At 51.7% G+C, this 22,533-nt stretch overlaps 1 protein-coding gene across 1 annotated transcript; it reads right to left on the bottom strand.

The window, feature by feature from the left end:
• Positions 1–839: 839 nt before the first annotated feature.
• Positions 840–21,476, bottom strand: LOC103582204 (transient receptor potential cation channel subfamily V member 4). The gene is made up of 13 exons (XM_008563863.1): positions 21,091–21,476; positions 16,553–16,725; positions 11,672–11,824; positions 10,746–10,886; positions 9,730–10,028; positions 8,183–8,362; positions 6,427–6,585; positions 6,061–6,153; positions 5,660–5,733; positions 4,802–4,967; positions 4,534–4,600; positions 2,371–2,687; positions 840–971 (listed from the first exon to the last, which is right to left on the bottom strand). Exons 1-13 carry the CDS (start codon positions 21,474–21,476, stop codon positions 840–842), a joined length of 2,340 nt encoding a protein of 779 aa, XP_008562085.1.
• Positions 21,477–22,533: the final 1,057 nt, after the last annotated feature.

The following is a 22,533-nucleotide window of genomic DNA, read 5'->3' as shown; positions in this document are numbered from 1 at the left end:
TTTTTAAAATTATTTTTTTGTTATTTTCATACAACCTCTATCTTTTCTGAGTTATTGCTACATGTCAGGATGTAGCAAAGAAGGTAGGTTTGCCGTTCCCATTTTACAGACGAGGAACCCTAGTCTCGTTAAACGGTTTGAGGCTGTAAAGCTGGTAAGTTACAGAGTCAGGGTTTGAACTTTGGATTCAAACTGAACAGAACTGACCGGCTGGCCTAGGAGGTGGGTGCTACGACTGCCCCCATTTCACAGATGAGGAAACTGACCTCGTCTAACTCCAGACATTACGCTTATACTCTATGCTGGCAATCACTTTACAGAGAATGGGTCTCCTTAAAAGATTCACCAAGGGGTTCCCCTAATAAACTGGCATTCCTCGTGCACCTGGAACGTGAGGTCACCCCGCAGATGGGCTGGGGAAGGTCCCAATCCCTGGAAGCTGCTGATTCCTCAGTTTCCCCATCTCAGCCCATGGCACCAAAGCCCACCCCATTGTTTGGACAATACAGGGTGATGCTTTGAGATGAGCACTGCCTCCAAGTCTCTGCTTCCCCCCAAGCAAGAGACAGAGGAGCCTCTGGGTGCCCCAATGTGTGGGACACTGGCCAAGCACATCTCATGTGCTGACTGGTCTAGTCCACACTGCTGGTCTAGGAGCTGGAGCTGTCATGGTCCCCATTTCACAGATGAAGCAACTGGGGCTGAGAGAAGTAAATGGATTTGCCCAAGATCACTCAGTGGAACTAAACTCTGGCGGGGCCCATGGTGGCCTCTGTGGCTGGAAATGGCAATGTGAGCTGAAGCGACTGAAGCCCCCATCTGCCCTGCCAGTGCCAGCCTCACCTGAAGCACCATCTGCGGTCTGGGGTGCCATCCGAGCTCTTGCCCACGGTCACCATCTCCCCAGAGCGGAAGGCCTTTCTCAGGAACACGGGGAAGGAGCGCTCGATGTCCAGGATGGTGGTGGCCCACTGCAGGGAGGGAGGGTCAGGGTGGAGATGTCACTGAGCCTCCCCAGCCCACACCTATTGTCCTAATGCAGAAATGAGGTGACAGGCAGGCGTGGGCAGAGAACAAGACTTTCTGGCTCCTACTGCCCTGAGAAACAGGACTTACAAACTCACAGGAAAACGAATGAGTGAAGCAGGATGAGACGCAGAAAGGCCGCAGCCCAGGCCCCATGACACATACACAGTAGTCACCACTTGCTGTTGGGAATCAATAGGGAGGGGTGGGGACTGGGGCAAACCAGGGAGCAAACACCCCATGTAAAGGGGGCAGCCACTTCTCATCCCATCCAAGGGCTGTCTGGCAGGAATGTGGGCCCTGCATTGCTGGGGCTTCTAACTTTTCAAGGAAGGCCAAAAATGTGGATTTTTATATAGAATCTCCTAATTTTTAAATTTTGCATTAAATTTTTTAAAAATATGGTAGTCTGAAAAAAATAAATCTTTGCTGGCCAAATCCAGTCCACGGGCTGCCAGTGTGCATCCTGTGAGTTATGCCCAGTGGGGAAACTGAGGCCCAGGGAAGTAAGCAGTATAGATAAAGGTTAAGAGCAGGCCCGAGGCATTTCCCTCAGACCCAGACATGGAAGGATGACTTTGGGTTTTTTCTTCTCTGCATCATTTCCTTGAAATGCACTAAGTTAAGGTAAATGTGGCGCTGTGTTCCTGGGCCTTATGGTGGCATTGTTTATTGTGAACACCCAGATTTGTGAATTGCACCTGGCCTGGGAGGGCTGTGAACCCCAGGGCCTCTGCTTTCTAGGATTGCATAGAAACCTTTTGGGACGCAAAAGCAGCAGGTCTCCCGGGCCAGCGGGGGCCACATCTGCATCGGCTTCTCCTCTGTGACAGCATGCTCAGGGGCCGTGGAGCCTGGAAACTACTCCTGAGCTGGTGAAAGCCCCCTGATGAGAATGCTGGCACCTCTCTGCACTGGGTTGGCCCGGGCCCATGCAGCCTCACATCTTGAGCCACAGTGGGGTACAGAAGTTGTCCCCAAGCTCAGTGTGGGACCCCTGTCGAAATGTCAATGCTCTCTGAGCATTACTTGTGCAGACAGAGGCAACTTCGTCATGCTGGATGGAGCCGACTGTATCCTGTGAGCTGGACCACAAGGTGAATCTGAGACCACTGCTGGTGCTCGGGCATGAAGCCACATTGAAATTCACTAGGCGGCTCTGGGAAGTAGGCAGCAGCCTTCAATGCCCATTTCACAGACAGGGAGATGGAGGCAGAATGAGATAATGCTGCTCGCCTGGAGTGGAAGGCTGAGGAATCTAGTCTGGTGAGACGTCTCTGCAGCCTCCCACCTTGGAAGGCCAAGTGTGGCTGGCAGGGTGGGGACAGGATTGTGGGGCCTCACCTGCAGCTTCCAGATGTGCTTGCTCTCCTTGGAGACCTGGCCCACCGTCTCCCCCATGAGGGCGATGAGCATGTTGAGGAGCAGCACAAAGGTGAGGATGATGTAGGTGACAAGCAGGATGATGAAGACCACGGGGTACTTGGTGCTGCTCAGCATCTCCAGGTCGCCCATGCCGATGGTCAGCTTGAAGAGGTCCAGGAGGAAGGTGCTAAAGGTCTCGCTGTCGCGGCATGAGGGGTACGTGGGCACCGTGCAGTTGGTCTTGTCCTCATTGCACACCTTCATGTTGGCGCATGGGTTCAGGAGGGAGACCAGGGCTGTGGGAGGGATAGAGGTGGCGTTTGCTGAGTTTGATGAGCATGTGGGGGGCGCCATTCCCACTTGATGGAGGAGAAAGCTGAGGTTTGGCAAGGCGAGAACGCTGGCCCAAGGTTACCAGCATATGAGCCAAGCCAAGAGTCCAGCCCGGAGCCTCCTGAATCCAAAGCTTTTGTCTTTCCACAAACTCTCACTGATAAGAAAGAAGTTTTCAGGATCTAATTCAGTGGTTCTCAACCAAAAGCAAGTTTCCCCCCAAGGGATGTTTGGCAATGTCTGGAAACATTTTTGGCTGATACAACTGGGGGTGAGGGTGCTCCTGGTACGTAGTGGATAGAGACCAAGGATGCTATTCAACTTTCTAGAATACACATGACAGTCCCCACAACAAAGAATTATCTGGTCCCAAATGTCAATAGTGTCAAGGCTGAGAAACCCTGATGTAGCCTATCATTCTTAGAGGTCTTGGGAGCACTGGAATGCCAGCATTCCCACGGGCAGACTCTCTCTTGGGCTCCTGTTTCCTACTCCACACCAACCCAGAGAGGGAGGGTGGAGCTGAAAGCAGGTACCAGTCCTGACTGTCCCAGAGCTGTGTTCTCTAAGGGCCCTCTTGCCCTCCAGACATCTCGAACTGCTCACAGCACTCATCTCTTCCCTATAAGCCCAGGTGAAGCTTCAGAGTCCTTCTCAACACAGTTTAGCAGCAACATCCTGTCACTAAACCAGCCAAGGCAGGGAGCATGAGGACCTGTTCCTATATCCCCAGCCAAGGCTACAGTTCTGTTACGCCAATATAGTCCATGCAGAGCCTCAATACAATCTGAGGTAAAATATCAGACTCCTGCTGCTAGTACCAGTCCCCAAATAAGCCTGCTCTGATGTGAATGTGGCCTGGTCAAGCCTGAGATGGCCACTCCCCTTTGGATGCTGGGCATTGATGGCAGATCACCTACCCCTTGGAGACCAGTGCAATGGCTTGGTCAGCTTCTCCATCCTTGGTCCTTCCCCCATGGCCTATGCCACTGAGGTGCCAGCATGCCTCAGCTTGGCACTGTGACATCACAGAGAAGGCATTTCAGAGGGAGCTGATATTGGGCTTTAAGAAAAGACCTGGGCTGGAAGATTAATCACTAAATTTCATCCTTGCTTGTATCCATGCCCCTTCAATGTGGCTTTATAGCTTCTTCCATCAAGAAGCGGAGTCTATTTTTCCACCCTCTGAGTCAGAGCTGGCCTGTGACTTGCTTTGGCCAATACAGTGAGGTGGCAGTGATGCTATGCCAGGTCTTCTGCACATGTTCTTGGGACCATAAGACTACCATGCAAACAAGCCCAAGCTAGCTGGCTGGAGGATGATAGCCAAGTCCCCCCACCTGAGGCAATCCTAGCCAGGCCAGTCAGTTGGCAGCCAGCTGACCACAGACATAGGAGCCCAGCAAGATCAGCCAAAACTGACCAGGTCAGCACAACCACCCAGTTGACCCATAGACTCATGAGCAATAATAAATGGTGGCTGTTTGAAGCCACTGAGTTTTGGGTGGCTTCCTTTGCAGCAATAGCTATTATGCCAGTTTTATCATTTACTAGCTTTTGAACTTGGGCAAGTTATTAAATCTTTCTAAGCCTCAGTTTCCTTCTCTGTAAAAGAGGATAATAAAGGAACTTAGTTCGCAAGGCTTGTTGGGAGGATTAAATGAGGCAGGGATGGTAGAGTACTTAGCCCAGTGCCTGGCACACAGGAAGAACTCAATACATGCTACTTATTGTCCTCGATACATTCTAGTTACTCTTGCAGTCCTGGCACCACCCCTACCAGGCCCCCCGTGGGCACCCAGAGCTCACCTGAAGCATAGCCAATCATGAAGAGCAGGTAGACGAGCAGGAAGCGGAAAAGGTCTTTGAAGAGGATCTGAAGACCCCGGTGGGGTTATACAGGCAAAGAGGAGACATGTGATTTTTTCCTTTCCCTGCTCCCCCATCCCAAACCTTCTTCCAACTCCACCCTTGTCCCTCCCCACGTGCTCAGGTCTGTAGGCAGGTATGATGTGCATGTGGTACATGTGGCTCCCTTCAGGGACACACAAGTCCAGAGGGTCCCCTCACCCCATACCTTCTGGATCATGATGCTATAGGTCCCTGTCAGCTTCAGCCCACGGGTGAAATAAAGGGCATTCATCCAACCGAGGACAAGGGCAAATACCATCACAGCCAGGTAAGCTTCAATCCCTGCCAGGTAGAGGGCCGCGGTGACAATCACCAGCACAGAGTAGATGAAGCTATAGGGCAGCAGAGACCATGAGAGAGGCCACAGGGGAGGGGACAATGAGGCCCTGGAGGGGGAGACATACCCCCAAGCCCTCCAAGATACCAGGACATCCCAATGTCTCTAGATCCCCAGAAGAGAAACAAAGTGGATTAGCTGGGTTCCTTGACATCCTGTTAACCAGAATGCTCAATTAACTGGCAATTAATATGTGTGTAATGGCCCTACAAGGTCCTCAAGTAATGCCCTTTGGAATTGCTAGAGAAAGATTCAGCAGTGTTCAACAGAGATTTTGTGCTCAAGTGAAATTCATTGTTCCCTAACTCTAAGGGAAATGAAAAATATGTAGCACACATGCAGTCACTCCCTAACCTGTACCTGAGGCAGACATCATTAATCAATCACCACACTCTTTCCCACTAAACACAGACTTAGCCTCGACATGGCACTCCGGGCAGACATTAGCAATCAATCACCAGCATAAGAGGTTAAAATTATTTCTATGTGTGATGTAGCAATCAGAATGCTTCTTTAGCCAGAAGACCCTATTGCTCGACCTTGGCTTTGTCCTGACTTTGAGTTAGAGTTACCCAGTTTGGATGAACTCGCTCCTAATAGAGTCACTTGTCGCCCCAATCTAGATGACCTCCCAGCCCAACCCCAGCTTTCTCATCCAGAAGCTCCCACCCTGGGACCTCTACTCACTAGAGTAGCTGAAAGGAGCCATCGATGAAGAGAGAATTCACTCCGGGGCATTTCTTCATGAACAAGTCTTTGATCTGGAAGAGGGAAGGAGGCCGTGAAAGGGGCACAGCTAGTAGGAAGAGGGAGGGGAAGAGAGAGGAGATAGTGGAAGGGATAGAAGAGAGGGAGGCAGGGTATGGAGCAGAGAAAGGATGATGGAGTCTTTTCTGTTGGGAAAATAAGAGGAAGCAGAGAAGGAGAATACGGGGTTGAGGAAGGAGGTAGAAGAAGAGAAAGGAGAAAAATAAAGGGAGAAAGGAGAGGAGAAGGAGGAGTTGGAGAAGAGGGAAGAGGAAGAGGGAGGAGAAAAGAGAAAGAAAGGGGACACGCAGGGTGGGTGACAACGGGGACCAAGCACTCACGTTGGTGAAAAAGAACAGGACCCCAGTGAAGAGCGTGATGGCCTCGCCTGCCAGCCTCAGGTAGTCCACCGTGGTGCGGTAAGGGTACGGCGGCTGGGGAGCAGGGGGAACACGAGGTCCTCACCCAGCCCCCCAACATCTGCCCCCCAACATCTGGATCCTGTGGAGCCTCCTCCTTCACTCTTTTCCTCCTGGGTCTCCTCCCAGCTCAGAGCCACCCCTGGGGTTGGGGGCACCTCCCCAACCTGTTCCCGAGCCTTCTCCAGTCCTTCCCACAGGGGACTCAGGAGGACCCAGTTATGCCCCAGTCCTGGGTGGTCCAGCCCAGTGCCCGCCCCAGCTCCTGCTCGGCTTCTGAGCACTCACAGTGCCCTCCAGTGGCTGGTAGTAGGCAGTGAGGGTAAAGATGACCATGGCGCACAGATAGGAGACCACATTGATGTAGAAGGAGACAGCCCCGAACTTGCGCCACTTGTCCCGCAGCAGTTCATTGATGGGTTCCACAGCCAGCATCTCGTGGCGGTTCTGTGAGAGGCAGGGTGGTCGGGGTCACCTCCCTCATGTGGGGGATCTGGACAGGCTGACCCCAGTATGTATTCCCCCACCGCACCCTGACAGCTCTTTCCTAATCCATTCTTCACCTACACTCAAGGATTCACAGGGAAATGGAGGGATATTTAGAATCAACCCCAAATTCCTGGGCTCAACATTAAAGGCTCTGCCCAATTCTGCCTCAATTTACCTTTCCACACTATTCTAGCATCATAGAATCCAGAGCTGGAAAGCTCCTTAAAGAACATCTATTCTCGGGGCCGGCCCATGGCTCACTGGGTAGAGTGCAGTGCTGATAACACCAAGGCCACGGGCTTGGATCCTATATAAGGATGGCCGGTTTGCTCACTGGCTGAGCACGGTGCTGACAACACAAAGCCAAGGGTTAAGAACCCCTTACTGGTCATCTTTAAAAAAAAAAAAAAAAAAGAACATCTATTCTCATAGTTCCCAAATTCCAATCTGTGGATGGTGCTGAGCTGCTGGCAGCAAAATCACCTATATAGGTGTCTAAAAATGTAAACCCCTGGGCTCCATCCTCAGAAATTCTGATTCATTGAGAAGGATTGAAAAATTTAGCTCAAAGATAACAAACAATTGACTCACCACAGTTCTCCAATTCTGAACCCAGGGCAGACATCAATAATCAAGCCCTGCACAACAGTGCTCATACAGTTCCCTGGGTAGACGTTACCAATCAATCAGAGTTTGCACCAAAGATGCTAAGGCTCCTGCCACCCCTGATGTAAATCAAGTTGGTCATTAATTTCACAAATGAGGGAAGTGGGGTCCTGCAAGGGAAGCCAAGCTCATAGAGCCAGTGAGCTCAGAGCAGGCCTAGAAAGAGACAGCCTGTACCCAGCCCCCAGCATTTTCTGCTCCATTTATTCAGCATCCTGTCCCTCTGATGACTCGAGTTTCTTCATAACCATGATTTGTGCAATGATGTAGCCACAAAGATTCTACTGTAGTGTTATTCCTGATAGTTAAAGGCAGAGACAAACCCAAACAACCAACAACAGAGGAATGGTTCATTAGAAAGTGGTGCATTTACACGCAGCAGTGATACTGCAGAAGAATATTTAATGGTGCAGAACGATGTTCATGAAATTCTAAGTGGAAAAAAAGGGCTTTCAAAACTTCATATAACAACCATTAATGATAATAGCTGACACATAATGTTTACTCTGTGCCATGCTGTTCTAAAATTAACTCATCTGGTCCTCCCAACAACCCTATGGGATATGCACTATCCTTATCCCCAGGTTACAAATGAGGAAGCTGATACCCAGAGAGGCTGAGTCACTTGTCCTGAGTCACACAGCATGTAAGTTACAGAGCCAGGATCACAACCCAGCTCTACCTGCCCCCAAAGTCCATCCTCTCACAAGCTTTGCTTTTCTCCCCCAAGTACCAGAAGCTGTTCTGCGCACTTATTTGGCACCTTCTTTTGCACTCCACCAATGAACCCACCACTTTGGGCCACAGAGGCCTGGGCTCCCCAGGGTTCTGGCCCTGCTCCCAGCTGTACCCCTCCTTCCCATGCCCAATTCCCCATCCTGTCCCCCACCTCAATCTTGCTGTTGTACACCAGGATCTCCAGCACGGAGGCCTCTTCCCCACACGTGTCCAGGGAGGAGAGGTCGTAGAGTGAGGAATACACTGGCCCATAGGCCCAGTCCTTGAACTTGCGGGACAGGTGCCGTGTGTCCTCGTCTGTCACCTCCCGCCGGATGATATGCTGAAAGATCTGCATGGGTGAAGGGAGGGTCAGGGGGCCAGGGGGCCAGGGGGGGAAGGCACCACTGCCCAGCCCCTGACATTGGAGGGACCCCAGAGATCAGGCGCAGCCCATCAGATGACACCTCTCCAGAGAACAGGATGGATGGGAGGGGAAATAATTACTGAGCGCCCACTGTTTGCCGGACCCTTTCCTCATGTCATTTATTTAATTCCTACTCTTACCATCTTGGTTTACAGGTGAGCAAACCAAAGCTGGGCAAATGAAGGGCACTCCCTGAGGCTGCACAACTAGCCTGCTGGAGCCAGATGGAACCTGCTCAAGCCTTAAACCTCTTAATTGTATTATAATAATAACGATCATATTCAGTCCTTCCTATTACCACTCCTACTAACTTTGGTTTACACACAGGGAAACTGAGGCACAGAGAGGGGGTGGGATTTGCCCAAGGCCATGCAGTTTAGTAGGGCAAAAACCCAGGCCTTTTTTTTACTGCCTCAGGACCCTAGTATAATTGCGATTTTAGTAATTTTTGTTATATTTTTAATAGAGTAATAATCTCTAACATTCACAGAGCACTTACTACCCATCCCGTGCTTTTTATTATGAGCTTTACATGGATCGTGTCATTTAATTGTCACAACAACACTATACCAGAGTGCACTACTATTATTCCCATTTTACAGACAAGGAAACTAAGCCACAGGAAGGGGAGGTGAGATGCTTGAGGTCACATGCTGGGAAGAGGCAAAGCCAGGGTTTGGATCAGGTGCTCCTGACTCCAGGGTATTCCAGGCTTGGTTCCCAGTCAGGGAGATGGTGCCCCCCAGGGGACAATTTGGCAATGTCTGGAGACATTTTTGGTTGTCACAAGTGTGTGGGGAGGGTGCTGATGGCATCTAGTGGGTCAAGGCCAGGGATGCTGCTAAACATCCTACAATGCACAGGACAGCCCCCACCTCACAGAACCATCCAGCCCAAAATGCCAGTAGTGCCAAGGTTGAGAAACCCTGCTCTAGGCCTGTGCCACAAGGTCCAGAGAGGAAAAGTAACTGTGGCAGGGCCGCTCAGCAGGTGAGGGGCTCAAAGCACTGCAGGGCTGGGGCCCTGGGACTCGGTGTTATGTCCGTGGCTTGTCCTGGCTGGTGGGGGTGGGTGGTGAATATCCAGTACAATGGGTTGAGGCAAGAAGCACTGGGATAAATCTGAGTAGCTTGGCTGGACACTAGGGAGCCACAGCAAGTTCTTGAGCCCAGAAGTCTGCACACTGGGGTTGGCATGATGGGAGGTGGGTGCACATATTAATAAATGCCAGCAGCAGTCCCCGGTCTCCTGCGTGTGTAGAGGGTAAGAGTGGGTAGGCCGGCCCCACTTACCCCAATCTTGCCTGTCTTGGCAGCCATCATGAGGGGTGAGAGGCCATCATTGTTGAGCACAGCCTCCAGGTTGCTGTCGGGGAAGAGGCGAGCACACTTGAGCAGCAGCAGGTCGTACATCTTGGTGACGAACTTGGTGTTCTCGCGGGTGTTGTCGGCGATGGCCACCAGGGCATGCAGCACCGTGTTGCCCCGCGAGTCCTGCCGCCTCATGTCTGCCTTCTTGTGGGGGTTCTCTGTCAGGTAGTTGACAATGTGGGGCTGGTTGGTGCAGGCAGCCAGCGACAGGGGCAGCTCACCTGTGGGTCGGAGTGGATGGTGGGGAGGTCAGTGAAGGGGGCACAGGAGAGGGGGGGCTCTGCCTATAGATACTTAGGGGACAGACTCTGTAACAGTCTGAGTGTGACGGTGGACACAGCACCAATGTAAACCCATCATATGGCAACTGCATGTTTCCTTGGGTGATGCTAGGGAGGTGTGGTGTGATCATTTGGGGGTGCAGTCATTTGGGGGTATGGTCATGCAATTTGGAGACTGTGAAGGGTTGGACACATGTGATGATAGAATTCTTTGTGTGACTTTTTCCCTGAGCCCCACATAATATATGCCTATATGTGGGGGTAAAATTCAAAATATTTCATTGTTCCAACTGTGACAACATGGCAGTGAGGGGGTTTGGGCCCAGCTATCCGACCACTGGTCCCACGGTAAGCAGACTGAAGGATGCACATGATAAGGTGCTGGGCACTGACATCCCTTCGTAGCCCTCGGGGCTCTTATGATTCCTGTGGTGCAGATGGGGAAATTGAGACTCAGGGAAGTGAGGTCACATGGCTGGGAAGTAGCGGAGTGAGGATTCGACCCCGCATCCCCAACTTCAAGCTCTCCCCAGTGCACTTACACCTCAGAGGTAAGACCAATACGCAGCGTGACTCTGCGTGTCTGCGTCATTGTTGGGGCTACAGATGCTGACCTGTACCCTGTGTGCCTTCAACCCCCACCAGGCCTCTCCTCACCAAAGTAGAAGTAGCCTCCCTCATCCTTGGGCTGGAAAAAGCGCCCACGGGCCTGGGCGTGGACATCGGCTCCTTGGGCCACAAGAAGCTCCACATAGTGTTTGCAGCGGCGCTCTATGGCGATGTGCAGGGCGGTCTGACCTGGGGGGCGAGTAACGGTCATCCAGGGTGCTGGCAGGGCAGAGACCCAACCAGGCTTGTTGGGGGTGGGGATGGGGCACAGAATGTGGAAATTGGGGTGGGGGCTGCAGGCCAGAGCCCTGGCCAGCAACACCCGAGTGCAGCTGGTGGGGCGTCACACATTCCCCAGGATGTAGGATTTTGGGTGTGTGAAGCCCTAGATCTGATGCATCACAGAAGCAGAATTTTAATCTCAAAGGATATGCAACTTGTGGAATCCCAAATGTGGGAACTTTTCAGACTCACAAGATGCTTTAACTCTTGAGGAAACAATGATATCTTGGTCTCACAGAATTTTGGACTCAGGATATAAAGTTCACAGACTTTGAATCTTAATATCCAGGAATCTGAAAGGTCAATTCCAATTTATAGAATCTCAGAATTTAGAACAGGGAGCTTGGATTCCTGCTGCCTTTGCCTCTTAGAGCTTCTGGTTCATAAACTCATTGTCAAAGAGCCTTGGAGTATCCGGCACCATAGCATCTTAAGTCCAGAATTCCAAGCTCATGGATCACTAGGCTCACTGCATCTCAGAATCTTGGAATCTCTGATTCTGAAACTCAGATCAGAGTCGGAAAGGGCAGTTACTGTTCCTTCATCCATTCATTTATTCATTCACTCAACAATCAGTCCTGGGTACATGCTGGCACTTGAAGCCCAGAACAAAGCTCTCAGGTGTCAGACTGGAAGGATGGTGCCTCCACCACTACCCCCTTGCATCACCCCTGCCCATCCCAGGGCTACACCTCGGTAGTAGATGTCGCGGAAGGGCGAGTTGATGAACTCGCGCATGTTGCCAGTGCGCTCGGCGATGTCCAGCAGCACAGGGATGGTGTCGTTGCGGCCGTTGCTCAGGTTCAGCAGGGCCTTGGGCAGGCAGGTCTTCCCTGTGGACGGCTCTTGGGGGAAAAATGTACAGGATGAGGCGATGCTCTGGCCCGTGACCCTGAACCGCTGGGCAGTGGGGCACAGAGCACTGGGCAGGGAGTCAGAAGCCCTGGCTCCAGTTCTGGCTGTCACAACTCCTCTCTGAGCCTGTTTCCCAACACCTGTGTAGTGGGGACATACCACTCGATCTGGCTCCCCTGGTGCTGAGAGGGTCAAATAAACTCGAGGGGGTAGAAGTACCATGAAATGTGGGAGGTCACAGCCTAGAGATTGGTATTGATTTAATTCATCATACTTAGGGGCAATTTTAATCAAATAAATAGTGGGAATGCTAGGTTAAACAAAGTCCCCCACATTTCTTTACTGCAGGACTTCTCAGAGCCTTTAATATGCTAATGGAGACTGCAAACCTCTAAAAGCAGGACACACCAGGTAGCGTTTGAACACCTATTGGTCTCTGGGGCCAGCCCGTGGCTCACTGGGTGAGCGTGGTGCTGACAACACCAAGTCAAGGGTCAGGATCCCCTTACCGGTCATCTTTATAAAAAAAAAAAAAAAAAAAAAAGAACACCTATTGGAACACAGGATCCTTTTCCCATGAAGCATTTACAGGAGTGCTCCTAGAGGGGTGTGGTGTTCCCCAAAGAGTAGACCGCATGCCATAGTGGACGTGAAATTACCTTAGGGGGGCAGGAGAGGATCTTGGGGTCCCCACAGATGCAGCAGTAACAACATTGAAAGTTTCATCCCACTGTCAAATCTCTTATGAAGTCTCCGTTTGGTACTAGTGGGTCCTTAACACCTCTAAAGCTTGCTAATGTCTCTTTGCAACTTCCTTTCCCTTGTAATTATTTTTTAAAATTTACTTATTTTATTGTAACATAGTTGATCGTACATTTCTGTGGAGCACAGAGCTGAATATCAATACCTGTGTGCAATACATGATGCTCAAATCAGGATAATAAGTATATTCAACATTACGCAATGTAATAGTTTTCTGTGGCCCTCTACCAATTCCTCCCAATACCTCTCCCTCCCTTTTTCCCATCTCTGGTAACCTCAGTTCTGTTCTCTCCTTTTGAAAATTCAACTATTATTGTGATTGTTGTATCTTTTTTCTTTTTTTTAAATTTGTTTATTTTTTAGCTCCCACTCATGCATGAGGACACGTGGTACTCGAGGGAGGCAGGTAATCCCTTGTAATTTATTTTTATGGTTATGTGAGTTGATTTATATCTCAAAAGAGCAAGTCAATGAAATAAAAACTCCCCTGTGAGTCAGGCAGGGGGCAAAATCATGTTGGGGGCTTGGGAATGGCCCAAGGGTGGGAGACGGAGGTGTGGGTTGAGGTGCCCACTCTGGAGCCAGGCACCGTGGGGTTCAGCGCTGGTTCTGCTCCTGACAGCTGTGCAGCCTTTCTCTGCTTAGCTTCCCTTCTACCCAAATTGAGACTATGAAGTGAAATCAATGAGCTAATCAATATTTGTTGATTAGCCCAGTACCAGGCAGAGAGGAGTCCTCAATAAATATTACTGTTGCAGTTATTATTCCACAGGAGGGGCTTTAGGAACCATCTCCCTAGATGCTGGGAAATCAGCAGAGAGAACTGGAAGGACTGGAGGAGACCTGAATTCCAGTCCCAGCCTCCCTGCAGTGAGGTCACTTGGACAAGCCTCACACCCCAGCTGCTTCCTGCTGCATGCCTGGCACCCAGCCCAGAGGTGACATCAGGTAACTATTTCTTGAATGAGTAACTGACTCCAGTATCCCATCTGTGTCAGGTGGGGGGCTGCCCCCAATCCCTGTCAAGGCCCCTGGGGATTCCACCCAGACACACCCACTCAGCTCGAGCCGGGAGGCGGTGTTACTCGGTTTTTTCATTGTTTTCTTTTGTCAGGCAACTCTTGATTCTCCACGCTGACCTCACTGTCTTTCTCTCCCACCCACCCCCAACCGGCATATGTCCCCTTCTCAGAGGATGGTGTCCCCCTTGCCCCTGCCCTCCCTTCTCCCCCACATCCATCCCCCAGCTTGTCCTACTCATTTTACCTCCTACCTCTCCAATCCCTCCACAGCCCTCCACCTCCACTGCCACCATCCTGACCCAGCCACTCTCTCTCCCGCATGCCCAAGACACCTCCCTGGTTTCTCCAGACTCTCTGGCCTTCCTTCGTCCACTTTCCACATAGCAGCTGGGATGGCCACCTCCGAGTGCCATTCCGATCACAGTGAGCCACACAGGCTCTTTGCTGTCCCTTCACCCCCCTCCATGATCTGAAACACTCCTCCCTTTCTTTTCACTTGGTTTTTCTGTTTGTTTGGTTGGTTATTTTGTGATCAGTAAGGGGATCGTAACCCTTGGCTTGGCGTCGTCCACACCGCGCTCAGCCAGTGAGCGCACCGGCCATCCCTATATAGGATCCGAACCCACAGCCTCGGCACTCCCAGTGACCCTGCACTCCCAGCGCCGCACTCTCCCGAGTGAGCCACGGGTCCGGCCCTTCACTTGGTTAATTGCAACTCGTTCAGACTCAGCTCAATGGTCATCACCTCCAAGAAGCTCTCCGGGGTTTTCCCTGGCTAGGTCAAATCCTCCAGTACTGCCTCTTATTGACAGCCAATTACAGTGCTTAATTCTGTGCTTATTTCTGTGGTTGCTTGATCAATGCCAGTCTCACCCAGAAGGCTGTGAGCAATTTGAGGGCATGGTCACATCTGCTTCACTCACCAATGTCCACCCCACACCGAGCACAGTGCCTGACACTTGGTAGGTGCCTAATAACTACTTGCCGAGTTAATATACATGCCATGAAGGGGCGAGCTGGGTGCCCCAGGTACTTCCAAATGTCAGGTGACCCAACCTGGAGCTAGGCTCTGGATTTGGGCTTCCACACTCTCAGACACAGGCTATAGCAGGATGGGGGCTGCCAGCCTGAGGCCTGGGATGAGATGCCGCGCCATCCCAGAGATGGGGCAGGATACGCAGTTCTAGGACCTGACCACCAGGTGGCGAAATGGCTCTGCCCACCGGGAATGCTGGGAGACGGGGCTAGGGTGGGCTGTGGATTCTAAGTCCGCAGTTACCAAATCCACCTGTCAAATTGGACGTTGTGAAACTCTGTGGAGCTGAGATGGGGAAGAGGGGTCCCAGACTCTCCTGAGAATTAAATGAGCTCATCAGCCAGAAAAACATGCAGGGTCCAATCCAGGTTTTATGGGGCCTGAGGCTTAAACAATTTGGGGGCCCTGTTTATGAAAATGAACACACAATTATGAGTATGAAATTAGGTCCAGAGCCTTAGAAGAGCCTTAGCAAGCGAGGGTCCCTGAAGCTTCATTAACATCATGAGCCCCCAACCCATGCTCATGCACAGACAGTCTGTGGGGGAGTCCCCGGACTAGGCTAAGAGGCCCCCACTCAGTCCTGAAGTCAGGAGGAGCCAGAAGCTTGGCCAGCTCAGCCCATCCTTCATTTCCAGGACACACTCTGCCCCAAGGTTCTCCACCTTTGCCTGATGAACTTGGCAGACCAGGAGGGGCCATGTGGCCAGAGCTTAAATGTGAGTTATCTTCAAATGAGATTATTCACCCCAGCACTGAGATACTCTGGAGGCAGAGAGGAGCCCTCGTCCTCCCACAGCTCTAAGCTTGTGCCCCCAGATGAGCCCATATCATCTGGCCGGCCACCACAAATGAATATTTTTTATACAAATCCAGTTATTCCCTTTTGATGCAGACAATGATACTGCATTGTGTTGTTCTGGTGTTAAGAACAGGTTGATAAAGGTCCATGTTGGAAAATGTAGCACAGACTTGGTCACCCTGTTTTGGCACTTCAGGTACTTAAGTCTAAAAAATGGCCTCTCCTGACCCCCCCTGACAACTTCCTCAGAGCTGAGCTGTAGACCAACCATGGCTGACATTCCTGAGACGGGCCCTTTTATAGCAGGTGCCATAGTTCTTGACACGTTGTACTGATCCCTGGGGTCATCTGGCCAGTTAACGATGGCTCATCTGGTACCCAGCGCGTACCTGGGCAACTGACCTGGGTTGAGGGGCTCACAGGCTAACTTGCCACACTCACAGGTGGCCTGGGACAGGGGAGGGCACTGGTGCCCTGAGGTGGGTGTTCTGAGCTGGATAAGGAGTGCGAGCTCTCTGGGCTGGGGGAAGAGCCAGGGTAGTGGGGGCTGGGGCTTCAGCCTAGGGAGGGGAGCCCTAAGGCTGGGATGCCCTAAAGCTGGGCAGGGGTGGGGCAGACCCTGAGAAGTGGAAGCAGGAATCCCAGCTGGGATGCCCTGCCCACCCCTCCAGCGCTTCCCTCAGAAAGAGCGGGGACTCCAGGAACCCGGCTGCCTTGCGCTCGGCACTTTATGAATGATCTCTCCTTGAAGGCCAGGACTATGCTATTATTATTCCCCAGTTTACAGATGAGGAATTGAGGCTCAGAGAAGCCACATATTCTCTAAGTGGCAGGGGTGGGATTTGAAGCCAAGTGGGGGAGACTCTGCTTACCTAAATAAAGGCTGAATGAATGACTGAATAAGTGGTGGTAGCCAAGGCCCAGAGAGGTTAAGTAACGTGGTGAAGGACACATAGGACCAGACTCCCCGTCCAGTGCTCTCCCTGGCTAATGCAGTCCACTGACCCAAGAGAAGATGCTGAGGGAAAAGGGGGTCCCCAATGCCAGGCCTCCCCCATTTGTGGACCCACTGGCTATGCCCGTCTGGGTGGCTCACCCCGGAACTCCTCGTCAGTCAGGCGCTTCTTATGGGTCAGCAAGAAGGGGAGCAGCCCATCCAGGTCGGCGGTGGAGCCCCGGGACACGATGTCAAAGAGGATGGGCCGGTTGAAGACTTTGAGGATGGGAGGCGGCTGGGGAGCGGGAGCTTTGGGGCTCTGTGGCTGCTTCCTGGAGGGGGTGGGGAGGCAGAGTGATGGGAGGGCTCGTCCCCTGCCTGTCCCACTGTCCCTGGCTTTAGGGGCCCAGGGATTTGGGGGGACAGCTGAAGCCCTAGGGAGGGACCAGACCAAGGAGGGAGAGACAGCAAGGAATGTTTTATCTGATAAACTAGCTAGTACCTGCTGTGTGTTGGGTGGAGACAAACAGAAAGAAAGAAACAAGCTGCCTATCCATCCATCCATCCATCCATCCATCCATCCACTCATCCATCCACCCACTCATCCGTCTACCCACACATCCATTCATTCCATACACCCATTCATTTATTGAGTACTCACGACTCATCCATCCACCCATTCATCCGTCTACCCACACATCCATTCATTCCATACACCCATTCATTTATTGAGTACTCACGAAGGCAGACAAAGAATGAAAGAGACAAAGAGAGAAAATAAAGGAACAACAGACTAAAAGACAAAGCAACTCATTCATTCTATAACTCACTTATTAACTTATTCATTCAACAAACATTTAAGACAAATGAAGCCATGCACACAGGTGCTTAGCACAGAACCCACCACACAGTAAACACTTGATAAATGTTAGTGGATATTACTGCTATTATTGAGCACCTACTGTGTGTCCTGAGCTTGTGTGTGCGTGAGAGAGATGCTGAGCTACAGAGGCAGGTGGAAGTAGGACATAACAAAGAGGGCTGGGGGAGGAGAAAAGACAGAGAGAGAAAAGAAGGAAAAAAACAGACATTAAGAGGAGGGCTTGGATACACTCATTCATTCATTCAACAAACACTAACTGGGCACCTATTGTGTGCTAGGCTCTGAGAGAGAAAAAGCCAGCCTGGAGCATCATGAGGGCAGGAATCCTCTCTCTCTTTGTCATGTTCTCACTTGGCCCAGTGCCTGGCACATTTTGGGACACAATGAGAATCTGTGAAATGAACAAGAGGATAGAGAAAAGGAGCAAGACGAAGGCAGAGTCTGGGAGGGAGAAGAGGAGAGAAGAGGGGAACAGAGAGGAAACCTGACAGAGGGGAGATGGGGCCAGAGGAGGAGAGTTTAGTTGGGAAACTGAGGCAAGGCAGTTGTGGGGGTGGGTGGGATGGGGCTTCAAGGGTGGGCAAAGCTGGCACCTGGCTGCACCCAGCACATCTCTCCAGGAGAAGGGGACAGCCACTCTCCCTCCTTCCTCTGCCCAGAGACCAGACTTTCCATCTCAGGGAAGGTGCCAGAGGAGGAGCCGGGAAAGGGGGATCTTTGGCATCAAGAGGTACTGTTGATAGAGGCAGAGACTGGTACAGCCTCTAACAAGGGAACCTGGGCAGCCCCCATTTTACCCACTCCTAAACTTTGATCTTTGAGCCGAAAAATAAAAAAGATACTGCCCCCACCAGACCTCAAGGAGGAAGCCTTTGGGGTCTCTGAAGACCTCAGCTGCTCAGCCCCACTCTAGCTCTTCATGGCCCCTCTGAAGCCTCCAGCTCTGACTGCCTGGGGTGGGGGTGGGGATGAGGGCAGGAAGGAGGAGTCTGAGGGTGGAGAAGGGGAGACGCTGAGCTTACCAGTGACCTCAGAGGGCCTGGGGACAGAGGGATGGGGACACTGGGGCACTTCGCTGCCCTGGGCCTCTGTGTCCACCTCTGAGCAGAGGCTATATAGACTGTCTAGCAGTGTGAAGATGACTGCAAAACCCTGTTCCTTGGACACACTGAGTCTCTCCAGCCTCGGGCCCTTACGTATACGTTTCTCCCCTCTGTGTGGCTGCCCCTTCTCATCCCTTTGCTTTGGACTTCAATATCAACTCCTCCAAGAAGCCCTCCTGGACTACCTTTCCTATATCTGCCCCCTCTCCAAGCTCAGCACCTCCTCCAACTCGAATTGCATATTCATGTGCTCATTAATTCACTTACTGCCTGTCTCACCCTCTAAACTGAAGGTGCTGCCTGAGCAGGGGCAGAACCTTGTCTGGCTCACCGCAGGAGCTCCAGGGCCAACCCCACTGCCTGGAACGTAGTGGTGCTCAAGAAATATCCATGAATAAATCAGTGACTCTGTGAATAAAAGGGATAACTGCTGACCAAGCAAGGACTGAGAAGGAGAATGGGCTCCATCCAAGGGCATACGTGAGCTTGTGATCAGCAAGAGAGAGAGGACTGGGCAACTGCATTACATCTCCAGACTTTAGGACCGTTCTTCATGGAACACACCGAGAGGTCACCAAGAGGGATTTTCAGGGAGCAGTCAAGGAAAGGGGTTGGTTTCCAAGTCTGGGTCAATTCAGAGCACATTAGGGACAGCAGAGTTGGGACCTAAAAAGGATCACAAGCTCCACCCATTCAGCAGGAGCAGAGGCTAGAAGAGGAGGTGACTATGAGACAGAAAGCCCCACTCCCTCTCCCAAATTTCCAAATCCCTGTACTTCCCTAAAGGACCAGGAGGAAGGGCTCAACCTCACAAGGCAGAGGGTCCACAGGTGACAGACACCTGGGTTTGCAGAATGCCACACAAACCACATGCAGACACCAGGTAAATGCCCATGAGTCTGGAGTCTGGGCTGCAGACTCAGCTCAGCAGAACCCACTGGAGGAGGAAGAGGTCCAGACAAGGTGATCTGGGGGGCTGAAGGCTTCCTGTCCCCATCTAGGCCTGGTATGGAATGTATCATTGGGAGCTGGGTGCCATTACCCCATCTGGGGCTTCTCTCCACTCCCTTTCTCTTCTTTCAGCCAGATCTCCTTTATGGAAGAGAAAGCGTTAATGCCTTGGGGCTTCCAACTCTCTCCAAGCCCCCAGGCAAGCCACTGGATGCTCAGGAATGAAGGTGATGCTTGGAGAAGACCCAGGAGGGGCAGCTGGGTGTCTGCCAGGAGGAGAAGGTAGATAGATGAATAGATGGACAAATGGATGAAAAGATGAGTGAGTGAATAAATGAACGAGTCAGAGACCAAGCAAACAAATGAATGAATGAAAAAGTGGATAGATAGCTGGATGAATGAATTGGTGGTTAGAAGAGAGGAAGGAAAGAGGAAGGAAGGAAGAAAGGAAGAAAGGGGCAAAGGGAGGGAAGGAAGGCAATCAAGCATTAGAAATACAATGAGTGAATGAATGAATGATGAACAGTTTGACAGACAGCTAAATGGCTGGATGAGTAGAAACAGTGGGTAGACTAGAGGATGGATGGACATCTGGATGCGTAGGTGGTAGATGAATGGAAGGCTGGTTGTATAGGAGTATGGCTGGACAGATAGATGACGATGGATAGATGGGTAGATAGATATTTGAATGAATGAATGTATGATGGATGGATGGCTTGGACAAGTGGATACACAGGTAGAAAGATGGGTATCCGGATGAATGTATGAGTAGATGGTGAATGGATGGATGGATAGGTAAACAGATGTATAAATAAGTGGATGATAATGAACAAATGACACAGGTAGAAAGATGGGTATCCGGATGAATGTATGAGTAGACGGTGAATGGATGGATGGATAGGTAAACAGATGTATAAATAAGTGGATGATAATGAACAAATGGAAGGTTGGTTGTGTGGGTGGATGGATGGACAGACAGATGATGGATAAATGGACAGACTAGTAGGTGGGTGGGGGATAGATGGGTAGGCAGATGAATAGGTGCATTAAAAAGCAGATGAATGAATGAAGAGATAGATGAGCAAACAGTTGTACAAATGAGCGAGTGAATGAATGAATGGGTGGGTGAACGGATGGATAAACAGAAAAGTGGCCTATGGCGGTACGCATAGGTGGGTGGGTGCGTGGATGGGTGGATGGATTGGGGGATGGCTGGGTGAATGGATGGATAAACAGAAAAGTGGCCTATGGCGGTACGCATAGGTGGGTGGGTGCGTGGATGGGTGGATGGATTGGGGGATGGTTGGGTGAATGGATGGATAAACAGAAAAGTGGCCTATGGCGGTACGCATAGGTGGGTGGGTGCGTGGATGGGTGGATGGATTGGGGGATGGTTGGGTGAACGGATGGATAAACAGAAAAGTGTCCTCTGGGAGGGCAGACAGATAGGTAGGTGGGTGGGTGATGGACGGATGAGAGGATGGAGGATGGGTGGATGGATTCAGTAGAGAGGAGGAGACCACTGACCAGGCAGCCAGCAATACTCACTCTATGACCTTCTTCCTCCAGTACGCATAGGTGGGTGGGTGGATGGATTGGGGGATGGTTGGGTGAACGGATGGATAAACAGAAAAGTGTCCTCTGGGAGGGCAGACAGATAGGTAGGTGGGTGGGTGATGGACGGATGAGAGGATGGAGGATGGGTGGATGGATTCAGTAGAGAGGAGGAGACCACTGACCAGGCAGCCAGCAATACTCACTCTATGACCTTCTTCCTCCACCGCTTGTTGTCACTGGGGTGGTGACGGTAGGTGCCGTAGTCAAAGAGAGAGTCCATAGGTGCTTTCTTGGGCCCAGGTACCACCGAGGACTCATACAGAGTGGACTCCAGCAGGTCGATGGGGTTGGGCACCCCCTTGCGGAAAGCACCCTGGAACTTCATGCGCAGGTTCGGTCGCCCATCGCCTGGGCCAGTGGGGCGACCAGCATCAGCAAGTGAGGGTGAAGGTGAGCCATCCTCCCCCTCAAACAGATTGGCCAGGGAGGAGAGGGGGAAGGCCTCTCCACCGGGGGTGCCGCTCTCATCCCCAGAGGGCTCAGCCACCTCCACAGGCCCTGCGTGAGGGCTGTCACTGGGATCCGCCATGCTGGCCCCAGACCTGTCTGTGCTACTTGGCCTGCAAGGGAATGAGAAGGGAGTCAGGCAGAGCCCGGCCAGTGGTGGGGGCTCCAGGAAGCCCCCTCCCACGTGGGCAAACAGCACAGCTGCCAGCTGCTTCAAAGCCACCGTTGTAATGACAGGGGCGAGGGGTGGCCACTCCCAGATGTGGTCAGCCGCCAGCCCAGGCAGGCGCAGCAACAGGAGCCTCTTTCAGGAACCTGGAAACGTAAGTCTGCCTCAGGGCCAGCCACTCTGGGTGTTAGCTGAAAGAGGATGGGCCTCAGAGTCACACTGGGACCCCAAACCTGGAGCCCAGGCCCCACCGCTGACTAACTGAGCCAGCTTTCGAGCCCTACAGAACAGGGTTCAAATCCAGGCTTCACACTCAGCCACAGCATGATGTTAGGCAAGTCAATATTTCAAGGCCTCAGTTTCCTCATCTGCAAAATGGGGATGTCTAAGCCTCATGGGGAGAACCAGTAGCAGAGAACATGCATCCCAGTGGCCAGTGCAGTGCCTGACACATAGTAAAGCATAACCATTAACCGCAGGCTTCAGGCACAGCAGACACTCACAAAATACACGTGAACCTACTGTGAGGTCCAGTAGTCTTCAGCTTCCCCGTCTAGCACCATTGTTATAATCCCCACTTTACAGATGAGGAAACCGAGGCTCCAAGACTAGTTGATTTCCCCCAGTGCACAAACTGCTCCCCAGTGCCAAGTGCTGACCCCTTCCCGCCCCTCTTCGCCTGGTTAACTCCTACCCACCCGTGTTCCCAGCTCAAGTGTCCCTTCCTCTGGGAAGCCCTCCTTGACCCTCCGACCCTCACTGTCAGGCTGCATGCCTCTCTTCTCAGAGGCTCATCCCAGTTGTTCACGAGATAGTTCATTTCCAGGCTGTGAGCACCAGGATGCAGGGAAGGCATCTGTCTTGTTCACCCCTGAGACCCCAGCACCTAGAAGGGTGCCACATGAACACACAACCTGATGACAAATATGTCATTTGTTTCCATTTCTCAGAGGAGGAAATTGGGGCTTCA

Source organism: Galeopterus variegatus, unplaced genomic scaffold (assembly GCF_000696425.1).
Source record: "Galeopterus variegatus unplaced genomic scaffold, G_variegatus-3.0.2 Scaffold15249, whole genome shotgun sequence".
NCBI classification, from domain to species: Eukaryota; Metazoa; Chordata; class Mammalia; order Dermoptera; family Cynocephalidae; genus Galeopterus; species Galeopterus variegatus.
Note: the sequence above shows the minus strand (reverse complement) of the source record. Positions and strands in the feature narration are given on the sequence as shown.

What these genes read in the sequence shown, in the direction of transcription:
- LOC103582204 (XM_008563863.1), bottom strand. Translation starts at nt 21,476, where the DNA reads ATGGCGGATCCCAGTGACAGCCCTCACGCAGGGCCTGTGGAGGTGGCT. An exon ending in CCGCGACATCTACTACCGAG is followed by an intron (nt 10,887 to 11,671) that starts GTGTAGCCCTGG and finishes CTCGCCCCCCAG; the next exon opens with GTCAGACCGCCCTGCACATC. An exon ending in AGCACATCTGGAAGCTGCAG is followed by an intron (nt 972 to 2,370) that starts GTGAGGCCCCAC and finishes CCCTCCCTGCAG; the next exon opens with TGGGCCACCACCATCCTGGA.